Below are 19612 nucleotides of genomic sequence, written 5' to 3' on the forward strand. Positions count from 1 at the left end.
GGAGCATTTTTGCTGGAAGACAGATGCATCCTTGCTTCATATAGCTATCTGTTGCGTGTGACCTTTTACCGCAAGTTAGTAGCTTTAACACAGTAAACATTTGCTAACTAAACAAGCTATGACGTGGTGAGACTTAGGGAAGAGTCTTTGGCTTGAGAGCCCTTATTTTCGTGCCGTCAAGCCTCTGGCCTGACCAGAGGTGCACTTGAAGGCTGGGCTTCTGGCTGTGGAGGGTGGGGAAGGGGAGGGGGTTGGAGGAGACCTGCTTCCAAGATCACCCACTCACTGGTGCAGTTGATGTCAGGCTCCAGGTCCTCACTGGCTACTTGCTAAAGTCACTGACCCCCTGCCACCTGGGGCTTTCCAGAAGGGAACACAGCCGACAATGTGGATATCCTGAATCCATGGGAAATGCAGAGCACTCACTTCTGCTTTCTCATCCATTGAATTACTCCCTCATCGTGTACTTTCGCCTCTGGAGACTTCCCCTGGAAGACTGAGCTATGCTTTTTCTGTCAGGCTCCACTAACCATGAACAAACCACAGGCCCGGGGAGTGGAATAAAAGGCCACGGACCTGCCATGCTCAGAGACCCCAGGCTTCAACCATGTTGACACCTCTGCCCTTCATCTGTCCTTCACCCATGACGCTGCATGGGCTTCTCTCCATTCTGCTCCTTCTGACTCTCTTCAGCCCAGGTAAGGTGGTGGCTGACGACATGGGTCTGCAGTTTAGAAGGCTACTGAGCAGGGCAGACAGGACCCTGAATCAGCCTTACAGATTCATAATCCTAAAAGCAACAGCCCATCATGGGCATTATAAAGGGGGGGGGGGGGCAATAGGAAAGAGACCATTCCTTTGCCAACAGCCAGACTGCCTGATGAGGTCACACTCTGCTTTATCCTCCCTTTGTATCTTGGGACACCCAGGTAAGGCACAGCAATTTACTAGCAGGGAGACAGAACCGAGAAGATTGTGTTACAACATCATCTGTCAGGATATCTGTTCAGGAGCCCAGCAAAAGAGATGGACAGAATCCTGTCAACAGGAGTTAGTGGGAAGGGTGTGTCTTGAGGACCCCGTTATCCAGGTGTTTGTCTCCCGAAGGGACTGGAAATCGGCACAACTCTCACTGTGGGAGAGGTATGTTCCTGACAGTAAAAGCTGGGTGAGCATTTTTTAATCCAAACTAGACACTGTGGAAAGTGAAGGAAGCAGTCTTATAACTGTATCAGAACTAAGGCATAAACCAGGACTGTCTCATCCAAACTGGCCACTGGGTCAGTCCATGTAAATGGCGCAGACCCAGAAGAGGGTTTCAGAAAGAGCATTACAGTCCCCAAGGAGGGGTTGCTGAGAAGACCAAGTGCTGGTCCACATTCTAGGAAGGGGAGCTCAGCTTAAGGAGCAGTCACACAGAATAGATCCCCGGACATGGAGCCTAGTCCTGCAAAATGAGGGGGATTAGGAAGAAAACACATTTGGGAATACCAACACAGGACACATGCAGGAAGAAAATGATTGGGCTGGGACATGGGGACAGCAACCCCAACGGTGATACTCTGTGACCATAAATCCTTAGTGCTAAGGTTGCCAAAGAAAAGTTACCAGGTTCAAACTCATCTTTTTTAGATAAGATGATGAGGTCCACCGAAGAACTTCACACTCTCTAATTTAAGGCTTCCTACCTACATCTGGAAACCGGGTGTCAGGGGTGCAGAGACTGACAGGCACTTATGGAGAAAGAGCTTAAACAGCCTGTGGGTCATGCAAGCCTAGCCCCGGTAGCAGTGGGATCTAATCTATTAAGAAGACACATATTAGACAAAATAATCTTGATGTTTGCACTTGGAAGCCTTTCCTTTTTTCATTAAAGAGGAACTGCTTTAGAATACACTGACAGGCTCTGTTCTAACCTCCATATTATGTGGGATGATGTCAACATTGACTATCTAAGACTATGACTAAAATAGAAAAAAATTTCCTGCATTAGTGGTGTTTCCAATTTAATCTTCTATGTGTTCACATCTTGCTACTTTTTTTTTATCCTGAATACTCAATTTACTCCCTCTTTTTTTTTTTCTTTGGCTGCACCCAGGGCATGTGGACATTCCTGAGGCCAGGGATAGAACCCCCTAATGCAGCTGTGGCACTGCTGGATCCTTAACCTACTGCACCACAAGGGAGCTTCCTGGATTCATGTCTTCTTGATGGAAGTGGTCATTAACAAGTCAGACCTATGCAGGCATATGTCCATCTACACATACCCTGACCAGAGAGCAGCTCTGAGACTCAGGTAGTCCAGACCCTACCTTCTTCCTCCTTCTCCTCTGTGCTCCCACTCATGACCCACTGACTCCTTTCTTTGCATCTATGGCTTCATCTTTCACTTTGATCCATCCTCCTGAGCCTTCTGTGGAAGAGGGTGCCAATTTGCGGTTTTGCCTCTAACTTCTCACCCCTAAACGATCATTTGGAAATCTCTGTTTATTCAGTTTTCAATACAGTTATTGCTCAGTCATCTTGTATCCGACATATGCTATCATCCCGGTACTTTTTTGAGCTTTAGGTCTAAAACACAAGTAAGCCACATGAGGACTCCCAAGAATCATAAAGTTTTATGGGAAGAGACAAACACAGGAAAATGATTATTTGAAAATAACTGAAAATTTAAAGCAGAGCTATTTGGAAAGCACAACTATGAGGTTTTGAACAAAGAGAACTATTTGTTGTTGTCGTCGTTTGAGATTATTCAAAGGATAAACAAAAACCAACACCATAACACAGATGTGGCAAAAGGAATCATGAATACATACATCCATAAATGACAAATGATTTGCCAAGTGAATCTGAGGACTAGAGAGGACAGTGGAGGGAACTTCGGACAAATGAAACAAAGGGAGTAAAGATGAAGGTGTGACGATCGTGGTCTATGTATTGTGGTCAATTACAAGTTCAGCACACAGTGTTCTTAGGTGAAGTGATCATGCCTGTGGCCTGGTGATGAGAGTCACAGGCAGCCCGTGGAAGGTCCTAAGGTGCTAAGGTAGGGGTGTCATATGCAGCAGCAGATTCTCATAATGGAATGGACACTCTTATTTGAATTTAGAAATAGGCAACAAAGAACATGGACAGGAGGGGCAGCCTGGGAGGGAATGATCACCAGAATGCGCCTGTGTGATAGTGCAACTGGGTGGAGGGACCGCTATTCTGGGTGAAGAGATGGTGACCCTGGAAGGAATATGGAAGAGCTATAACTGACTCCATGTAATGCATAAATGAATGCCCTGGGCTCCTGAATACAGTTAAAGGGCTCTTACCAAGAGGGGAAGCACAGGAAGGAGAATGTTTCACTTTATGTTTCTTTGTTTTTGAATTTCTGACACAAACAAAATGAGGTCCATTTTCAACACCATCATGTTGTAACTAGGATAAAGTTGTAAGGTTTCGTGTGTTTCTCTCAAGTTTTCCCCAGCTCTACTGAGGTGTGGATGACAAATACAGTTTGTGTATATGAAGGGTGTACATGCATGTTGCCACAACATGGATGAATGTGGAGACATTATGCTAAGTGAAATAAGTCAAAGGTAAATAGTTCACGATTTCACTTATATGTGGGCTCTGAAATAGTTATACTCATAAAAATGTTGAGTAGACTGGTGGTGATCAAGAGCTGTGGCGGGGGGGAGGAAACAGGAAGGTTGTATGTTTCCATGGATATACATTTGCATCTCTATGGAGACTTTAGTGCATTTGCCATTTTCACTGCCTATGTGTGACCATATGCTGGAGTAACGCCAAATCAATATTTTGAACATTAAGTTTATTGGCAAGAAAATGAATTTTTATTTGGAAGAAAATGTGCTTCATGCTAGCAGGCAGTGGCTTCCATCTCTGATCCAGTGACATAGCATCTGGCCAAATGTATATATGTTCAATAAGCAATTGCAGGAATTTGGAGCAGTTGAACAGGCCCTTTGTCCAGGTTCTTTTCTCCATGTGGAAATGCTCATCCTAGAATTCTTCTATCCTCATACTTGAGTTTACCATTTCATTCATGGACTAATGATATTACTGACTTTTTTTCTGCAGTAAGAAGTGGTTTGGCTTCTGCTGAAAATCACTGTATAAATGTGAATGGCATTTGCAGAAGAGACACCTGCAAAATGATAGAGGATACACTTGGTGCCTGCAAAAGAAGGTGGAAATGCTGTCGGGCATGGTGGATTCTTTTGCCTGTCCCAACACCTATTATCTATTCGGATTATCAAGAACCCATTAAGCACAAAGTGAAATGAAACTAGGAAAAGCATCAAAAGGAAATTTCTTTGTATCTAAAATCTTTAGAATATAGATATTATACACTGCCAGCTTGGAGTTCCTTTGTGGCTCCGCGCTGTCCCTCCTGTGGCTCAAGTCGCTGCTGTGGTGAGGGTTAGAGCCCTGTGCCCTAGCCCAGAACTTCCACATGCCATGGATGCAGCTAAAAAGGAAAAACAAAAACAAAAACAAAAAATCCAAACACTGTCAGCTTTATGATCAACTTCTATTATCCCTTGTTAGAAAAAATAAATAAACAGTGATGTCAAATCTACCCAGGTGCTGCTTCTTTGTGACTCACTTTCATATCCAAACCATTGCTTTAAAAGTTAGAGAGCCTATTTATTTAACAAATTTGTAAACATTTATCACAGTTAGATAAAAAAATTTACCAAGTTGCAAGGATGAAGATATAATTATACATACCATAATTAAATAGACATACAGAGACCATAAAGGAAATGCAAAGCCCAAATACAGAGGAAATCTGAACAATACCAGGAAGGGGAGGGGGAGTAAATAGGGAAAGCAGAGAAAATGGGAATCAGGCAAGAGGAAATAAATTTGGGGTGACATGTAAAGATGGTAACTGCATGGTAGATAATTGGAAAGAGATGAAAACAAAAAGGAGAGAATAAAAGGATGAAGACCAACAGAATTAAGTACCCTGACTGGGAAAATGTCAATGAATACAAAACAGATTTTGATGTTTTACTGCTACACACACACACACACACACACACACACACACACACACACAACTGAATCACTTTACTGTACAACTTGAAACTAACACAATGTTGTAAATCAAATATATTTCAATAAAAATTCAAAAAGTAACTAAGGAAATAAGCTAAAGATTGCTATCCAAATGAGATGGAATCATAGTTCTAGGGTAGGGGGAGGATTACAAGAGAAAGGCAAAAACCCTTACAGATACATAAGAAGGATTTTAAAACTTTAAAAGGATAAGAGATTTTTGGCCACAAGTGCCATCAAAACGGGATGAGCAGACTGTCTAGTCCTCAGAAGTAACCTCACGGTGAGTTCCAGAAAATTCTGGAAACACTGATGTATTCTTCATAGTTTTTTTACTTTCTTTCTATTGACAATTATAGAAAAATCTTATCTGTGTCTGTCTCCTTACCATTATCTTTTAGTTAGTCATGTACAGTAATAAAGGCTTATATCTTGGCATTTTTCATCCTTTTTAATCAAAATATCCTTCTGCTACTTAATTTATACTAGGCCTTAACATTCTGTAGGAGGATTTACCTACTGATGATTGGACATTGCTACACTCGCTTTAATAATTCAACATGTTGACAAACTTCCATGGGAGAGATTCTGCTGTATGTGTGTGTGTGTGTGTGTTTCATGGTTCCAATTCTTTTTTTTTTTTCTTTTCTATATCTGCAGCATACAGAAGTTCCAGGGTTAAGGGTTAAATCAGAGTTGTAGCTACTGGTCTGCACTACAGCCACAGCCACAGCCACACAGGACCCAAGCTGTATCTGTGACCTATACCACAGCTTGTGGTAAGGCCAGATCCTTAACCCACTGAGGGAGGCCAGGGATTGAACTTGCATCCTCATGGACACTAGTCAGGTTCTTGACCTGCTAAGCCACAATGGGTACGCCCATGGTTCCAATTCTTTTGTTCAGACTTTAAATATTAGAATAAGTATATCTGAATAGGATCATAATAAATATTCTAGAAAGCAAAATTTAAGAATAGGAGGTTCCAGACTTCCTCTTCTCATACAAAGGTTGATTTAACAACTACACATGAATTTAAAGAACTTTATGAGAGTCTGGAGTACAGTCAAGGAATCAGGGCATGGGTCCCACATTCCAAACATACTTGAAAGAAGCTGCACATTCCAGACACACTTGAAGAGGGTTTCCCCCACCCCCTCCACCCCCCATCCCTGGCTCCAAGCAGCCCCATCCCGTACAGTTTCTTAGACTAGAGGTACACCTGCAGTTCTCCTGAGATACGGCTGCACTCCAGGGGCTCCACTGGCCTAGAGTTTTGGAAGACCCTGCTCCCGTGGCTCCACTAGGCTTTGCCCTAAGAAAGGGGGGGCTGTCAGTGGTGACTTGTCTTGGCAAGAGTTTTCTGTCTGGGACCCATGGTTCTGCCAGGCATCTTTTGAAATCCAGGCAGAGGCCAAGTTAGATTCTGTAATATGGTAATGGTGTGGAATTCACTTACAACACTAGCTTAAAAGTTAAGACAAACATATTAAAATTAACTATAATAATCTGTTATTGAATACACAATATACAAATACATAAACTGTAACATCAATAATCCAAAATGTGACAAGGGAAAAGTAAAGGGTAATGGTTAGGAATGCTACTGAAGTTAAGTTGTATTAAATACAACTTAAGTTTAAAATAGAGTGAGAGACCTTTAATATTTTTAATGTAGCTTTTTGGTTACCACAATGGAAAAACCCATTGTAATAACATGAACGAACATGATAAAGATGTCAAAGCATACTGATACCAAGAAACATCAAATCATCAAAAAAGACAGCAAGATAAGAATCAAAGAACAATGGATCTATAAGACACTCAAATTCAACATCGAAATAGTAAGTCTTTACCTATCAATAATTAATTTCAATGTAAATAAATTAAGTTCTACAATAAAAAAACATAGAATAACTGAATGAATAAAAAAAAGATATGTTGCCTATAAGAAAGTAACTTTAGCTTTAAAGACACAATGACTTTGTCATAAAGACTAGAAAAAGATATTTCAAGGAAAAGGTAACCCCAAAAAAGCAAGGGTAGCTATACTTACATTAGACAAAAACAAACTTTAAACTAAAAAAATAATACAAAGAGACAAAGAAAGTCATTATGGAAGGATAAGAAGATCAATTCATCAAAAATATATAAAAAGTGTAAATACTTAAGAACCCAACATCAGAGCACCTAAATATATAACACATAAACTAACAGAACTAAAAGGAGAAATACATAGTAATAGAATAATAGATTTGGGCTTTAATATCCTACTCTCAACAATGGATAGTTCATTCAGACAGAGAATCAATATGGAAATAGTGTTTTGAACAACATCATAAACATATGAACCTAACAGACATAAAGAGAACATTCTACCTGACAACGACAGAATCCACATTCTTTGTAGGTGCACATGGAGCATTTTCTATCATAGATGATATGTTAGACCACACAACAAGTCTTGGCAAATTCAGGAAGATTCAAATCCCATGTATATACTCTGTGTCTGAACCTAGGCCAGTCATAGATGAACATGGGCAACCCTACTCCAGCACGATCTCTTTCAGCCAATCACATCTGCAATTACCCTCTTTCCAAATAAAGTCACGTTGTGAAGAATCGGAGGTTAAAACATCAACGTGTGACATTTGTAGAGATGCTATTCAATCCAGAACACTGATTTTGCATGAAATACTATTTGGGAACAGCTGGTTTGGACATATTTCATAAAGTCAACACTTGGCAAATTCAGGATTAAAAAAGGTGTGCCAGGATTTATAATGTATATATAACTTTATAAATATAAGATATTTAGATATGAATGTTCTATTTTCTTAGTTAACTAAGGAAACCAACAAATTGACTTCCGGCATTTTAACACTCAGTCTTGTTCAGCTGTAGTTTACATCCAGTTTGGTTTAATTCAGTTACAGTGTAATTTCCTGCCATAACAAAACCAGCAGATACAGATATTTTAATAATAAGTTACCTAGAACATTCTCGATTTTTTCTTATGAGTATAGATATTTTGATAAAATTTTGATTATCCATAATTGTTAAGGTATCCTTTGTCACTGAAGAGCTTCATAATTGTAATGCTGAATACTAGTTATGTTCTGGGAAGACTAGAGACAAATGTCAAAGGTTGAAAAGACAAATTGGTGTTTTTTTCACAAATCTGTAATTTGGCATTTTGAAATAAAGCCTTCATTTCTCTCTAGTTTACTACAATCTACCCTCTTTCCTTTACAGGTCTAATTCACTCTCCAAAAATAAGGATTCAATAAGGAGTGAATTTGGTTAATGAAGTCCCTATTAGATTTGAAGAATTCAAACTAACAGGTTCTTTTTCGGTTACATGTAATGCATACTTTGTCATTTTATTAAAACTTTAAAAACCTAAAAATGAGAAAAAAAGAACTTTAAAATATGACAGTGTGTTACAGAGGATATTATATTAGACTCATATGCTCATTAAACCCAGAATTGGTGTACAACGTGGGAAACTATCAGATACAGAAGAAAATGAGAGAAGACTGAAGGAGCAGAGACTCTGGCTGCAGAATCTGCTTTCTAATCTAATGAGTCTCCACAGAACTCAAGTTGGGCATTTTTAATCTGCTCAAGAAAGACAAACAATGACATCTTGTGGCTAAACTCCTTCTTACATTTTGACCATTTTCAGTTTCTAAAACAGCTAAGAAGTTGTAGCTTTTCTAGCAGAGTACACAGTTTTACAGAAAAGATTTGCAAATATACAATAAAATTGAAAATACAGGTTTACCCTGCATAACTAATGGAACTGAGAGATTTCAAAACAAAACTGATTTCCTGGTTTTCTTTCCCTATAAAACTAACATTTAATGTGATTCAAAACTGACCACCTAAAGAAAAAGAATGAAAATAATTTGAAAATGGGTATTTTGAATTCTAGTAATGCATATATAAATATGGTAAATTGACAGCCCCAAGCACCTCCTACAGCTTCATGTCTCTGTTAATAGAAATCATTAGCCCAGCACCCATTTGTGAAGCAGCCAAAAAAAAAATCATTTCTAAGCCATAGTTCTATAAGATTCAACACAATTAAAGAAGAAAAATTGCAATTGTTAACTTTATTAGAACAGCTTCGTCCTTCAGTAATAAATGCATATGAGCCCATCACATTTACTCAGAATAAATAGGTTTACATTTGCCCCATGATGTCATGAGTTTCTCAGCCTAGATTAAAGGATCTTTATATCCTGTCATTATTTAGGAGAACTATTAAAGACCATCATTTTTTACAGGAAGAATAAAAAGAAGTTCCAAAAAATATTTTATTTTATAAGTAGTATAAATTGAGGAATCAGTGAGAATCATGTCCTTTTCCCATGTTTACTCAGCTCCAAGTTTAGTTTTCTGAGGATGGTTTAAGTTAAGACCATACAAAGTCCTTCTAGGACCAGTGAATTTAAAACACGGCCCCTCAACCCTGTTCTATTTGAATTTTGTCTTAGTCCATCATATCTGTGAACTTATTGAAAACCACCTCAAACCACTGGTGGAGAAAACAGGTTAGGGGAAAAAATAATGAACACAGAGTTATATGCATAATTATAGCTAATTCTTGTAGAAAACATACTGCATGAAGGCAGTGTTCTAAGTGTTGTAAATGACTTAACTCTGTTTTTCCTTCAAAAGACTGTATGTGGCAGCTATCACCCTTGCAGAGCAATAATTAGTTATTAAGGCTGCAAAGAACCAAGAGTTTATTTGGGGTCTTAGGAACTGTACTTTGAAAGACAGATTCAGGTAAAGCAGAACAAGCATTCCGAGGAAGAGAAAGAGTCAGGGGCTTATAAAGGCAAAAGCCACAAGTTTATTAAAGTTGTTGGATAAGAATTATGACTGAGTCTGATGCAAGAAAGGAGATATTTGTCCTTAAGGGATAGGCTGACATGGATAATTTTAGGGTAAGGGTCCACTAAGTATCTTGAGTTTCTGAGATGCTGGGCAGATGAGTCCTAGGTGCCCACATGAAGACAAGGTGGTCAGAGGTGGGATCCTTCCTGGCCGAGACATCACCCTTCCTCAGTAGTCTCTCGGCTCCATCAGCAACTCTGACTCCATTCTGATTTTCCTCTCACACCCTTATTTCACAGGTACAGGATAAGTATCTTCTCCAGGGTTGCAGAGCTTCTACGTGGCTGTGCTAGGCTTCAATCCAGGCAGTTTTCTAAAGACGGCTAGCCTGACTCAAGAGTAGAAGGAAATACCACTAGTTTCCCAACCTGAGGACAGTTCAGAGATGCATGCCAGTCATGGCTCAAGGAAAAAATGCAGACCAGCTCTCAGTCCCTCTAGTCTCTACAGGCTTCCTATGCCATTGAGTGCGCATCTTCCCAAGTATCCTAGGGATTCAATAAGCTCTTTCTCTTAAAGCACTTGCTTAAAAATCACCACTCAATTGCTAGTAAAATATTTGGTGAGATGAAGAATAATTTAATTACATCAGTCCCAATAGTTCACTTGAAAACTGGAAGCTCTTAGGGAACAAACATATTTGATGGTTTTGTTTTCCCTAAACATCATCGCCATTTAACAAATAAACTATGACCTCAGGAAAAGATCCAATAGAAAACTACATCTTAAGGTGGTTTTTTGTTTGTTTGTTTTAGCATTCCAGGATGTCTTTTATGTTCCAAGGCATGTCACTCAATGGCCAAAATATCCCCTAAGGAACTTTCATTTAAATCGCTTGATTTTCTAAAAACAAATATAATCTTTGAAGGAGTTACAGATCCCATAAATGAGTATACTTCCTTTACGGAGTCTGAGAGTTTAGAATGAACTGAGCACTTTGTAGTCTTCAGGTGGGGAGGTGGTGTGGAGGAAGGGTGACTGTTAAACTAAAAATAGAAAGGTTTAACATGTTTTCCAAAATTCTTGAGCCTAAGAATACAGGGTTTAGTACTGTAACTAATGGGATTAAGTGGCTTAGGAAGTAGCCTGGAAATGGGCAAACTGGAATTTTTCACAGCAAAGCAGACATTTCTGATTTCATTTTACTTAGTGGTAGAAAAGTTACATGAACTCATCTCTATGTCCAGAGCAACGACATAAAGTGGATTTTGTTTACAGTAATCAGAATGGGGAGCAATAATTTTCAAAGACTGGGCAGAGGTCAAGTGCAATAAAAATCACCAACACTTGAAACAGTCAAGTGTGACCAGGGGAATTGGATTTAATTCATAATTTAAATGGGCAAACTGCCTAACAGTGAACAGATAAATGTTCTAAGAAGTTGTCAGGGCCAGAAGGAAGCTATATTGTGAAGCAAGTCAAGCCCTTCCTCTTTGGCTGTCACTCTTTATCCATTTTGGCCCAAAAGTCCTCAGTGTTGCCCTTGGTAAACCCCTCCCCCCTCAACACATACCTCACTCTAGACCTTGTTCTTCTTTTTCCAAATTTTCTCAAGTCACTCTAAGAAAAACCTGAGAGCCTGGACCACACTCCCCCTAGGCCTGCAGAATTCCAGGTCCCATAATTTTCCTTAATCTAAGTTCATGTTCCAGGGAATTTAGTAGTTGCCTCCCACTGCAACTTCTCTGCATTCTGAATGTTTCACATGCCAGTAATGCACAGTGGTGCCCTTGGTGCTGGAGGCTAGGGTGGGCTTTCAGAGCCAGGTAAGGATAAGACTGCTAGATCTTGGCAAATACAAACACAGGAGGACCCAGTTAGAATGGATATTAGATAAACAAGAAGCAATTATTATTATTTATTTATTTATTTATTTATTTTGGTGTAAGACTGTCTCATGCATACTTATGCCCCATGCAGAATTTAGGACATAGTTATACTAAGAATTATTCATTGTTCATCAGAAATTCAAATTTAACTGTGCATCTTGTGTTTTATCTGGCAAGAAGGGGTGTCTCTCAGTGCTCTTCAATTCCCCAAACACACAAAACTACTGCCCCTGTTTTGTCAGCTCTTGGTGCTGGAGCTACAAGTCAGTGAAACTGTTTAATTACAAAATTTCATGGCATATAAAACTCAGAATGCACCCTTCTTTCTAAGTGAAGATGGAGTACCATACTTATCAACAACAACAAAAAAATCACCTGTCTTTTTCAAATTATTTATTTAGTGTTATAGTAAACTCACATTTGTTCAATTCCCACCAGGCTCCATTTAGAACATGTGAGAGGCATTTGCAACTCAGTTACCATAAAACATAACTATACTTGTAATTTAAGGTTTTGAGTAATATCATTTAGGAACTACTTTAGCTTTGTAGTGGTTCTGCACCAAGTCAACACCAAGGTGGTGGCTTAAATTAGCAAGATGTACTATCTTAGAGTTCTGTTGGTTTGAAACCCAACATGGGTCACACTGGCCTAAAATCAAGGTATTGCCAAGGTCATGTTCCTACTGGAGAATCACAGGGAAAGTCTGTCCCTTTTCCTAGATGCCACCTGCCTTCCTTTCCCCATTCCATCACATCTACAGCTCCTCTGGCTCTCTCCTTCTGCTTCCACCACATGTTTCACTTAACAATACCCTGGCCATTACACTGGGCCCATCGGGATAATCCAAAATAATCTCTCCATTTTAAATTCACCTGATTAGTAATCTTAATTTCTTTTCATTTTCTTACTTTTTTTTATTTAAATTTTTTTATTTTCCCACTGTACAGCAGGGGGGTCAGGTTATCCTTACATGTATACATACAATTACATTTTTCCCCCAGCCTTTCTTCTGTTGCAACATGAGTATCTAGACAAAGTTCTCAATGCTATTCAGCAGGATCTCCTTGTAAATCTATTCTAAGTTGTGTCTGATAAGCCCAAGCTCCCGATCCCTCCCACTCCCTCCCCCTCCCATCAGGCAGCCACAAGTCCCTTCTCCAAGTCCATGATTTTCTTTTCTGAGGAGATGTTCATTTGTGCTGGATATTAGATTCCAGTTATAAGTGATATCATATGGTATTTGCCTTTGTCTTTCTGGCTCATTTCACTCAGGATGAGATTCTCTAGCTCCATCCATGTTGCTGCAAATGGCATTATGTCCTTCTTTTTTTATGGCTGAGTAGTATTCCATTGTGTATATATACCACCTCTTCCGAATCCAATCATCTGTCGATGGCCATTTGGGTTGTTTCCATGTCCTGGCTATTGTGAATAGTGCTGCAATGAACATGCGGGTGCACGTGTCTCTTTTAAGTAGAGTTTTGTCCGGATAGATGGCCAAGAGTGGGATTGTGGGGTCATATGGAAGTTCTATGGATAGATTTCTAAGGTATCTCCAAACTGTTCTCCATAGTGGCTGTACCAGTTTCCATTCCCACCAACAGTGTGGGAGGGTTCCCTTTTCTCCACACCCCCTCCAGCACTTGTTATTTGTGGATTTATTAATGATGGCCATTCTGACTGGTGTGAGGTGGTATCTCATGGTAGTTTTGATTTGCATTTCTCTTATAACCAGCGATGTTGAGCATTTTTTCATGTGCTTGTTGGCCATCTGTATATCTTCTTTGGAGAAATGTCTATTCAGGTCTTTTGCCCATTTTTCCATTGCTTGATTGGCTTTTTTGCTGTTGGGTTGTGTAAGTTGTTTATATATTCTAGAGATTAAGCCCTTGTCGGTTGCATCATTTGAAACTATTTTCTCCCATTCTGTAAGTTGTCTTTTTGGTTTCTTTTGGGTTTCCTTTGCTGTGCAAAAGCTTGTCAGTTTGATTAGGGCCCATGGGTTTATTTTTGCTCTAATTTCGATTGCTTTGGGAGACTGACCTGAGAAAATATTCATGATGTGGATGTCAGAGAGTGTTTTGCCTATGTTTTCTTCTAGGAGTTTGATGGTGTCCTGTCGTATATTTAAGTCTTTCAGCCATTTGGAGTTTATTTTTGTGCATGGTGTGAGGGTGTGTTCTAGTTTCATTGCTTTGCATGCAGCTGTCCAGGTTTCCCAGCAATGCTTGCTGAATAGACTTTCTTTTTCCCATTTGATGTTCTTGCCTCCCTTGTCAAAGATGAATTGACCATAGGCGTCAGGGTTTATTTCCAGGTTCTCTATTCTGTTCCATTGGTCTGTCTGTCTGTTTTGATACCAGTACCGCACTGTTTTGGTGACTGTGGCTTTGTAGTATTTCTTGAAGTCTGGGAGAGTTATGCCTCCTGATTGGTTTTTGTTTCTCAGGATTGCTTTGGTGATTCTGGGTCTTTTGTGGCTCCATATAAATGTTTGGATTGTTTGTTCTAGTTCTGTGAAAAATGTCCTGGGGAATTTGATAGGGATTGCATTGAATCTGTAGATTGCTTTGGGTAGTACGGCCATTTTTACAATATTGATTTTCCCAACCCTGGAACATGGAATATCTTCCCATTTCTTTCCATCTTCTTTGATTTCTTTGATTAAAGTTTTATAGTTCTCGGCATATAGGTCCTTTACCTCCTTGGTCAGGTGTATTCCGAGGTATTTGATTTTGTGAGGTGCAATTTTAAAAGGTATTGTATTTTTGTATTCCTTTTCTAATATTTCATTGCTGGTATACAGAAATGCAACTGACTTCTGAATGTTAATCTTATATCCTGCTACTTTGCTGAATTTATTAATCAGTTCAAGGAGTTTTGGGGTTGAGTCCTTAGGGTTTTCTATGGATAGTATCATGTCATCTGCATACAGTGACAGTTTGATCTCTTCTCTTCCTATTTGGATGCCTTTTATTTCTTTTGTTTGCCTAATTGCTGTGGCTAGGACTTCCAAAACTATGTTGAAGAGCAGTGGTGAGAGTGGGCATCCCTGTCTTGTTCCAGAGTTGAGTGAGAAGGCTTTCTGTTTTTCCCCATTGAGTATTATATTTGCTGTGGGTTTATCATAAGTGGCTTTGATTATATTCAGGAATGTTCCCTCTATACCCACTTTGGCGAGGGTCTTGATCATGAATGGATGTCAAATGCATTTGTCAAATGCTTTTTCCGCATCTATTGAGATGATCATAGGATTTTTGACTTATTTTTGTTAATGTGGTGTATGATGCTGATTGATTTGCGTATGTTGAACCATCCTTGTGCACCTGGGATGAATCCAGCCTGGTCATGGTGTATAATTTTTTTGGTATGTTGTTGGATTCGGTTGGCTAAGATGTTGTGGAGAATTTTTGCATCTATATTCATCAATGATATTGGGCGATAGTTTCCTTCTTTGGTGGTATCTCTGTCTGGTTTTGGAATGAGGGTGATGGTGGCTTCATAGAATGTCTTTGGGAGTATTCCTTCTTCTTCAACCTTTTGAAAGAGTTTAAGGAGGATGGGCACCAGTTCCTCTTTATATGTTTGATAAAATTCACCTGTGAAGCCATCTGGTCCTGGACTTTTATTTGTAGGGAGTGATTTTATGACCTCTTCAATTTCATTTCTAGTGATCGGTCTGTTGAGTTGGTCTGTTTCTACTTGATTCAGTTTTGGCAGGCTGTAAGATTCTAGAAAATTGTCCATTTCTTCCAGATTGTCAAACTTGTTGCCGTATAGTTGTTCATAGTATTCTCTTATGGTTTTTTGTATTTCTGCTGTATCCGTTGTGATTTCTCCTTTTTCATTTATAACTTTGGTTATTTGGGTTCTTTCTCTCCTCTTTTTAGTGAGTCTGGCCAGGGGTTTGTCAATTTTGTTCACCTTTTCAAAGAACCAGCTCTTGGTTTTATTAATTTTCTCTATTGTTTTTTGAGTCTCTATTTTATTGATTTCTTCTTTGATCTTTATCATTTCCTTCCTTCTGCTGACTTTAGGCCTTTTTTGTTCTTCTTTTTCTAATTCATTTAGGTGGAGGGTTAAGTTGTCCATTTGGGATCTTTCTTCTTTTTGGAGAAAGGCCTGTATTGCTATAAATTTCCCTCTGAGCACTGCTTTCGCAGCATCCCATAGATTTTGAGAGGTTGTGTCTTCATTATCATTTGTTTCAAGGTAGTTTTTAATTTCCTTCTTGATTTCCTCATTGACCCATTGGTTTTTTAGTAGCATGTTGTTTAGTCTCCATGTAGTAGGTTTTTTCTCTTTCCTTTTCCCATGGTTGATTTCTAATTTCATGGCATTGTGGTGAGAGAAGATACTTGAGATAATTTCTATGCTCCCAAATTTATTGAGGTTAGCTTTGTGTCCCAATATGTGGTCGATTCTTGAGAATGTTCCATGAGCATTTGAGAAGAATGTGTATTCTGCTTTTTTTGGATGTAGGGTCCTGAAGATATCAATGAAGTCTAACTTTTCTATTGTTCCCTTTAGGATCTCTGTTGCTTTATTGGTTTTCTGTCTAGAGGATGTGAGGGGGGTATTAAGGTCTCCTACTATGATTGTATTCTCATCAATATCTCCCTTTATGTCTGCTAATATTTGTTGTATGTATCGGGGTGCTCCTGTATTTGGGGCATATATGTTGACGATAGTAACATCCTCTCCTTGGATGGATCCCTTAATCATTAAGTAGTGTCCTTCTTTGTCTTTCTTTATGTCTTTTGTTTTAAAGTCTATTTTGTCTGATATGAGCGTTGCGACTCCTGCTTTTCTGTCATGTCTATTGGCGTGAAATATTTTTCCCCACCCTTTCACTTTCAATCTATATGTATCTTTTGTCCTAAGGTGAGTTTCTTGTAGGCAGCATATTGAAGGTTTTTGCCTTTTTATCCACTCAGCCACTCTGTGTCTTTTGATTGGGGCGTTCAGTCCATTGACATTTAAGGTGATAATTGACAGATGATTATTTAATGCCATTTGAACCTCGTGTTCCAGTTGATTCTATGGTTCTCCATTCTTCCTTTCTTTTTTTGGTTGGATGGTCTCCTGTTATTATCTGTTTGAGTGTTTTGTTTTGTCTTTTCATTTTTTGCAATTGCAATATTTGGTTTTGGCTTGTGGTTGCCCTGTTTTTTCAGTATGCTAACCCCTTCCCGTAATTGTGTGTTTTAGCCTGATGGTCCTGTAAGTTCAAACACTTCATTACTATATTAAAATTAAGAAGAGAAACATACAAACAAACAAAAAGGGTTATTTATTTCGTAACATCCCTTGCCCACATTTTATGCTTTTGATGACTCTTTTTGATTTTTTTCTTTTTAATTTTATTTTGTTTGAGGCCTGTTCATGATTAAATCTGTATGCTGGCTTATTTGAGTGACTGCTCTCTGATTGCGGTTTCCTCAGTCCTAGTTCTTCCTCTTCTTCTTCTTCTTCTTTTTTTCCTTTCTTTTTTCTTCCCTTTCCTTCCTTTCTTTCTGGTTTAGAGAAGCCCTTTCAGTATTTCTTTCAATCTGGGTTTTGTGTTGCTGTATTCTTTTAGTTTTTGTTTGTTGGAAAAAATTTTTATTTCCCCTTCTATTTTAAATGATATTCTTGCTGGGTAGAGTATTCTAGGTTGCATATTTTTTCCCTTGAGCACTTTAAATATCTCTTGCCATTCCCTCCTGGCCTGTAGTGTTTCTGTAGAGAAGTCAGCTGATATTCTTATGGGGGTTCCCTTGTAGGTAACATTCTGCTTTTCTCTTGCTGCCTTTAGGATCCTCTCTTTATCACTAACTTTTGCCATTTTTATGATGATGTGTCTTGCTGTGGGTCTGTTTGGGTTCAGTTTGTTTGGGGCCCTCTGTGCTTCCCATATCTTGAACCCAGCATCCTTTAGATTTGGGAAGTTTCCAGCGATAATTTCTTCAAATATATTTTCCATTCCCTTATCTTTTTCTACTCCTTCTGGAATTCCTATTATGCGTAGATTGGCCCGCTTTATACTATCCCATAGGTCTCTTATATTGCTTTCCAGTTTTTTGATTTGGTTTTCTGTCTGTTGACCGGATTGGGTGATTTCCATTATTCTATCTTCCATATCACTGATTCGTTCTTCTGCATTATTCATTCTGGTTTTTACTGCCCTTAGTTCAGTTTGCATCTCTGCAAATGAATGTTCTAGTTTTTCTTGGCTCCTCCTTATATTTTCTAGTTCCTTTCTGAGGGTATCTGCATTCCTGTTCATATCTTCTCTTAACTCCTTCAGCATTTTCGCTGTTTCTCTTTTGAACTCCAGGTCTGTCAGACTGCAGAGATCTGTTTCCTTGTTGACTGTTTTAGGTGAGTTCTCCTGTCGGTTTGACTGGGGGTGGTTTCTCAGCTTCTTCATCTTGCTTGTTGTTTTCTTTCTCCTGAGGGAGTTGTACTCTCCGTGATCGGGCAGTGTTTGCCTTGTCACTGCCGTGGAATATTTCCTGAGAGCTGGTGTTGTTGGTCAATCTTTTTTGAGGCAGTGTGGCTTTTCTGGAGTGTTGATGGGGCTAACAGTGTTTGTTTGAAGCAAAGGAGGACTTCCTGAGGGCAGACAGGACTGGGAGGTCCACACCACGATGGTAGCAGATTTCACTCAGTCAGGCAGAGCTTGCTCTGGTGTTTTTAGGCTGTGGGGTTCTTGCAGGGGGTTGGTGGTGTTGGGCAGCTGTTCCTCAGGAGTGCAGCACCCCCTGGGGGCTGGAGCAGCTATCTGGGTCACTTGGAACCTAAGAGGCTCTTCCCTAGGGCAGCCCAACTCAGAAGGCTGGCCTGAGAATGTAGGCAGATCTTTTCACAGTCTGGCCAAGCTTGTTGCAGCTTTTCTGGGCTGCAGGGGCTCCTTCAGGGGGCTGGTGGTGCTGAGCAGCTATTCTGCGGCAGTGGGGCACCCCCTGAGGGCTTGGGTGGCTAGCAGGGCCACTGAAAACCCAAGAGGCTCCTCCCCAGGGCAGCCCGACTCAGAAAGACCGTCTGAGATCTTCTCCTGGCTTGGCCAGGCTTGTTGCAGCTTTTCTGGGCTGCAGGGGGTCCTGCCTGGAGCTGGCAGTCCTATGCAGCTGATCCGCTATAGCTCGGCACCCTCTGGGGGCTTGGGCGGGTAGCAGGGCCGTTGGAAATCGAAGAGGCTCCTCCCTGGGGCAGCCCAACTCAGAAAGACCGTCTGAGATCTTTTCACGGCTCGGCCAGGCTTGTTGCAGCTTTTCTGGGCTGCAGGGGGTCCTGCCTGGAGCTGGCAGTCCTATGCAGCTGATCTGCTATAGCTCGGCACCCCCTGGGGGCTTGGGCGGCTAGCAGGGCCTCTGAAAACCCAAGAGGCTCCCTGGGGCAGCCCAACTCAGAAAGACCGTCCGAGAATTAGGCTGATCTTTTTATGGCCTGGTTAGGCTTGTTCTAGCTTTTCTGGGCTGCAGGACTTTTCTCGGGGGCTGGTGGTGTTTGGTGCTGCTCTGCAGAAGTGTAGCCCCTCCAAAGGGCAAGCAGGCCTGTGCAGGGACAGCCCCTGTGGTGGTAGGCTTCAGGCAATTGTTGAGGCCAGCCCTCCCGGATGGCAGGCAGCCCCAGGTTCGGCGAGAGTGTAGGGGTGGTGGGGGGTGGGGGGGAGGGGATGCACTGGGAAACACAGCTTTTCTGCTAGCTGCAGGCGGGCCTGTAAGCTTGCTGTGGCGGTGGGAGTATTCTATGGGGATCCACCCGTTCTCCTCCCCCTCCCCAGCACGGGCACAGACCAGGCTCTTCTC

The 19612-nt window shown here is 40.4% G+C and overlaps 2 protein-coding genes across 2 annotated transcripts in view; one reads left to right on the forward strand and one right to left on the reverse strand.

Moving 5' to 3' along the window:
• Window positions 1-19612, reverse strand: part of LOC125122176 (beta-defensin 109-like) — a 74048-nt gene that overhangs the window by 40476 nt on the left and 13960 nt on the right. The window lies entirely within an intron of this gene.
• On the forward strand, window positions 485-4333 carry LOC125122174 (beta-defensin 109-like). The gene is made up of 2 exons (XM_047770411.1): window positions 485-698; window positions 4093-4333. Exons 1-2 carry the CDS (start codon window positions 608-610, stop codon window positions 4296-4298), a joined length of 297 nt encoding a protein of 98 aa, XP_047626367.1. The 5' UTR covers window positions 485-607; the 3' UTR covers window positions 4299-4333.

Source organism: Phacochoerus africanus, chromosome 3, assembly GCF_016906955.1.
Source record: "Phacochoerus africanus isolate WHEZ1 chromosome 3, ROS_Pafr_v1, whole genome shotgun sequence".
NCBI classification, from domain to species: Eukaryota; Metazoa; Chordata; class Mammalia; order Artiodactyla; family Suidae; genus Phacochoerus; species Phacochoerus africanus.

Excerpts from the sequence above, each read along its gene's own strand:
- LOC125122174 (XM_047770411.1), top strand. The coding sequence starts at position 608 with ATGTTGACACCTCTGCCCTTCATCTGTCCTTCACCCATGACGCTGCAT. Across the intron at positions 699-4,092 it reads TCTGACTCTCTTCAGCCCAG|TAAGAAGTGGTTTGGCTTCT; the intron begins GTAAGGTGGTGG and ends TTTTTTCTGCAG.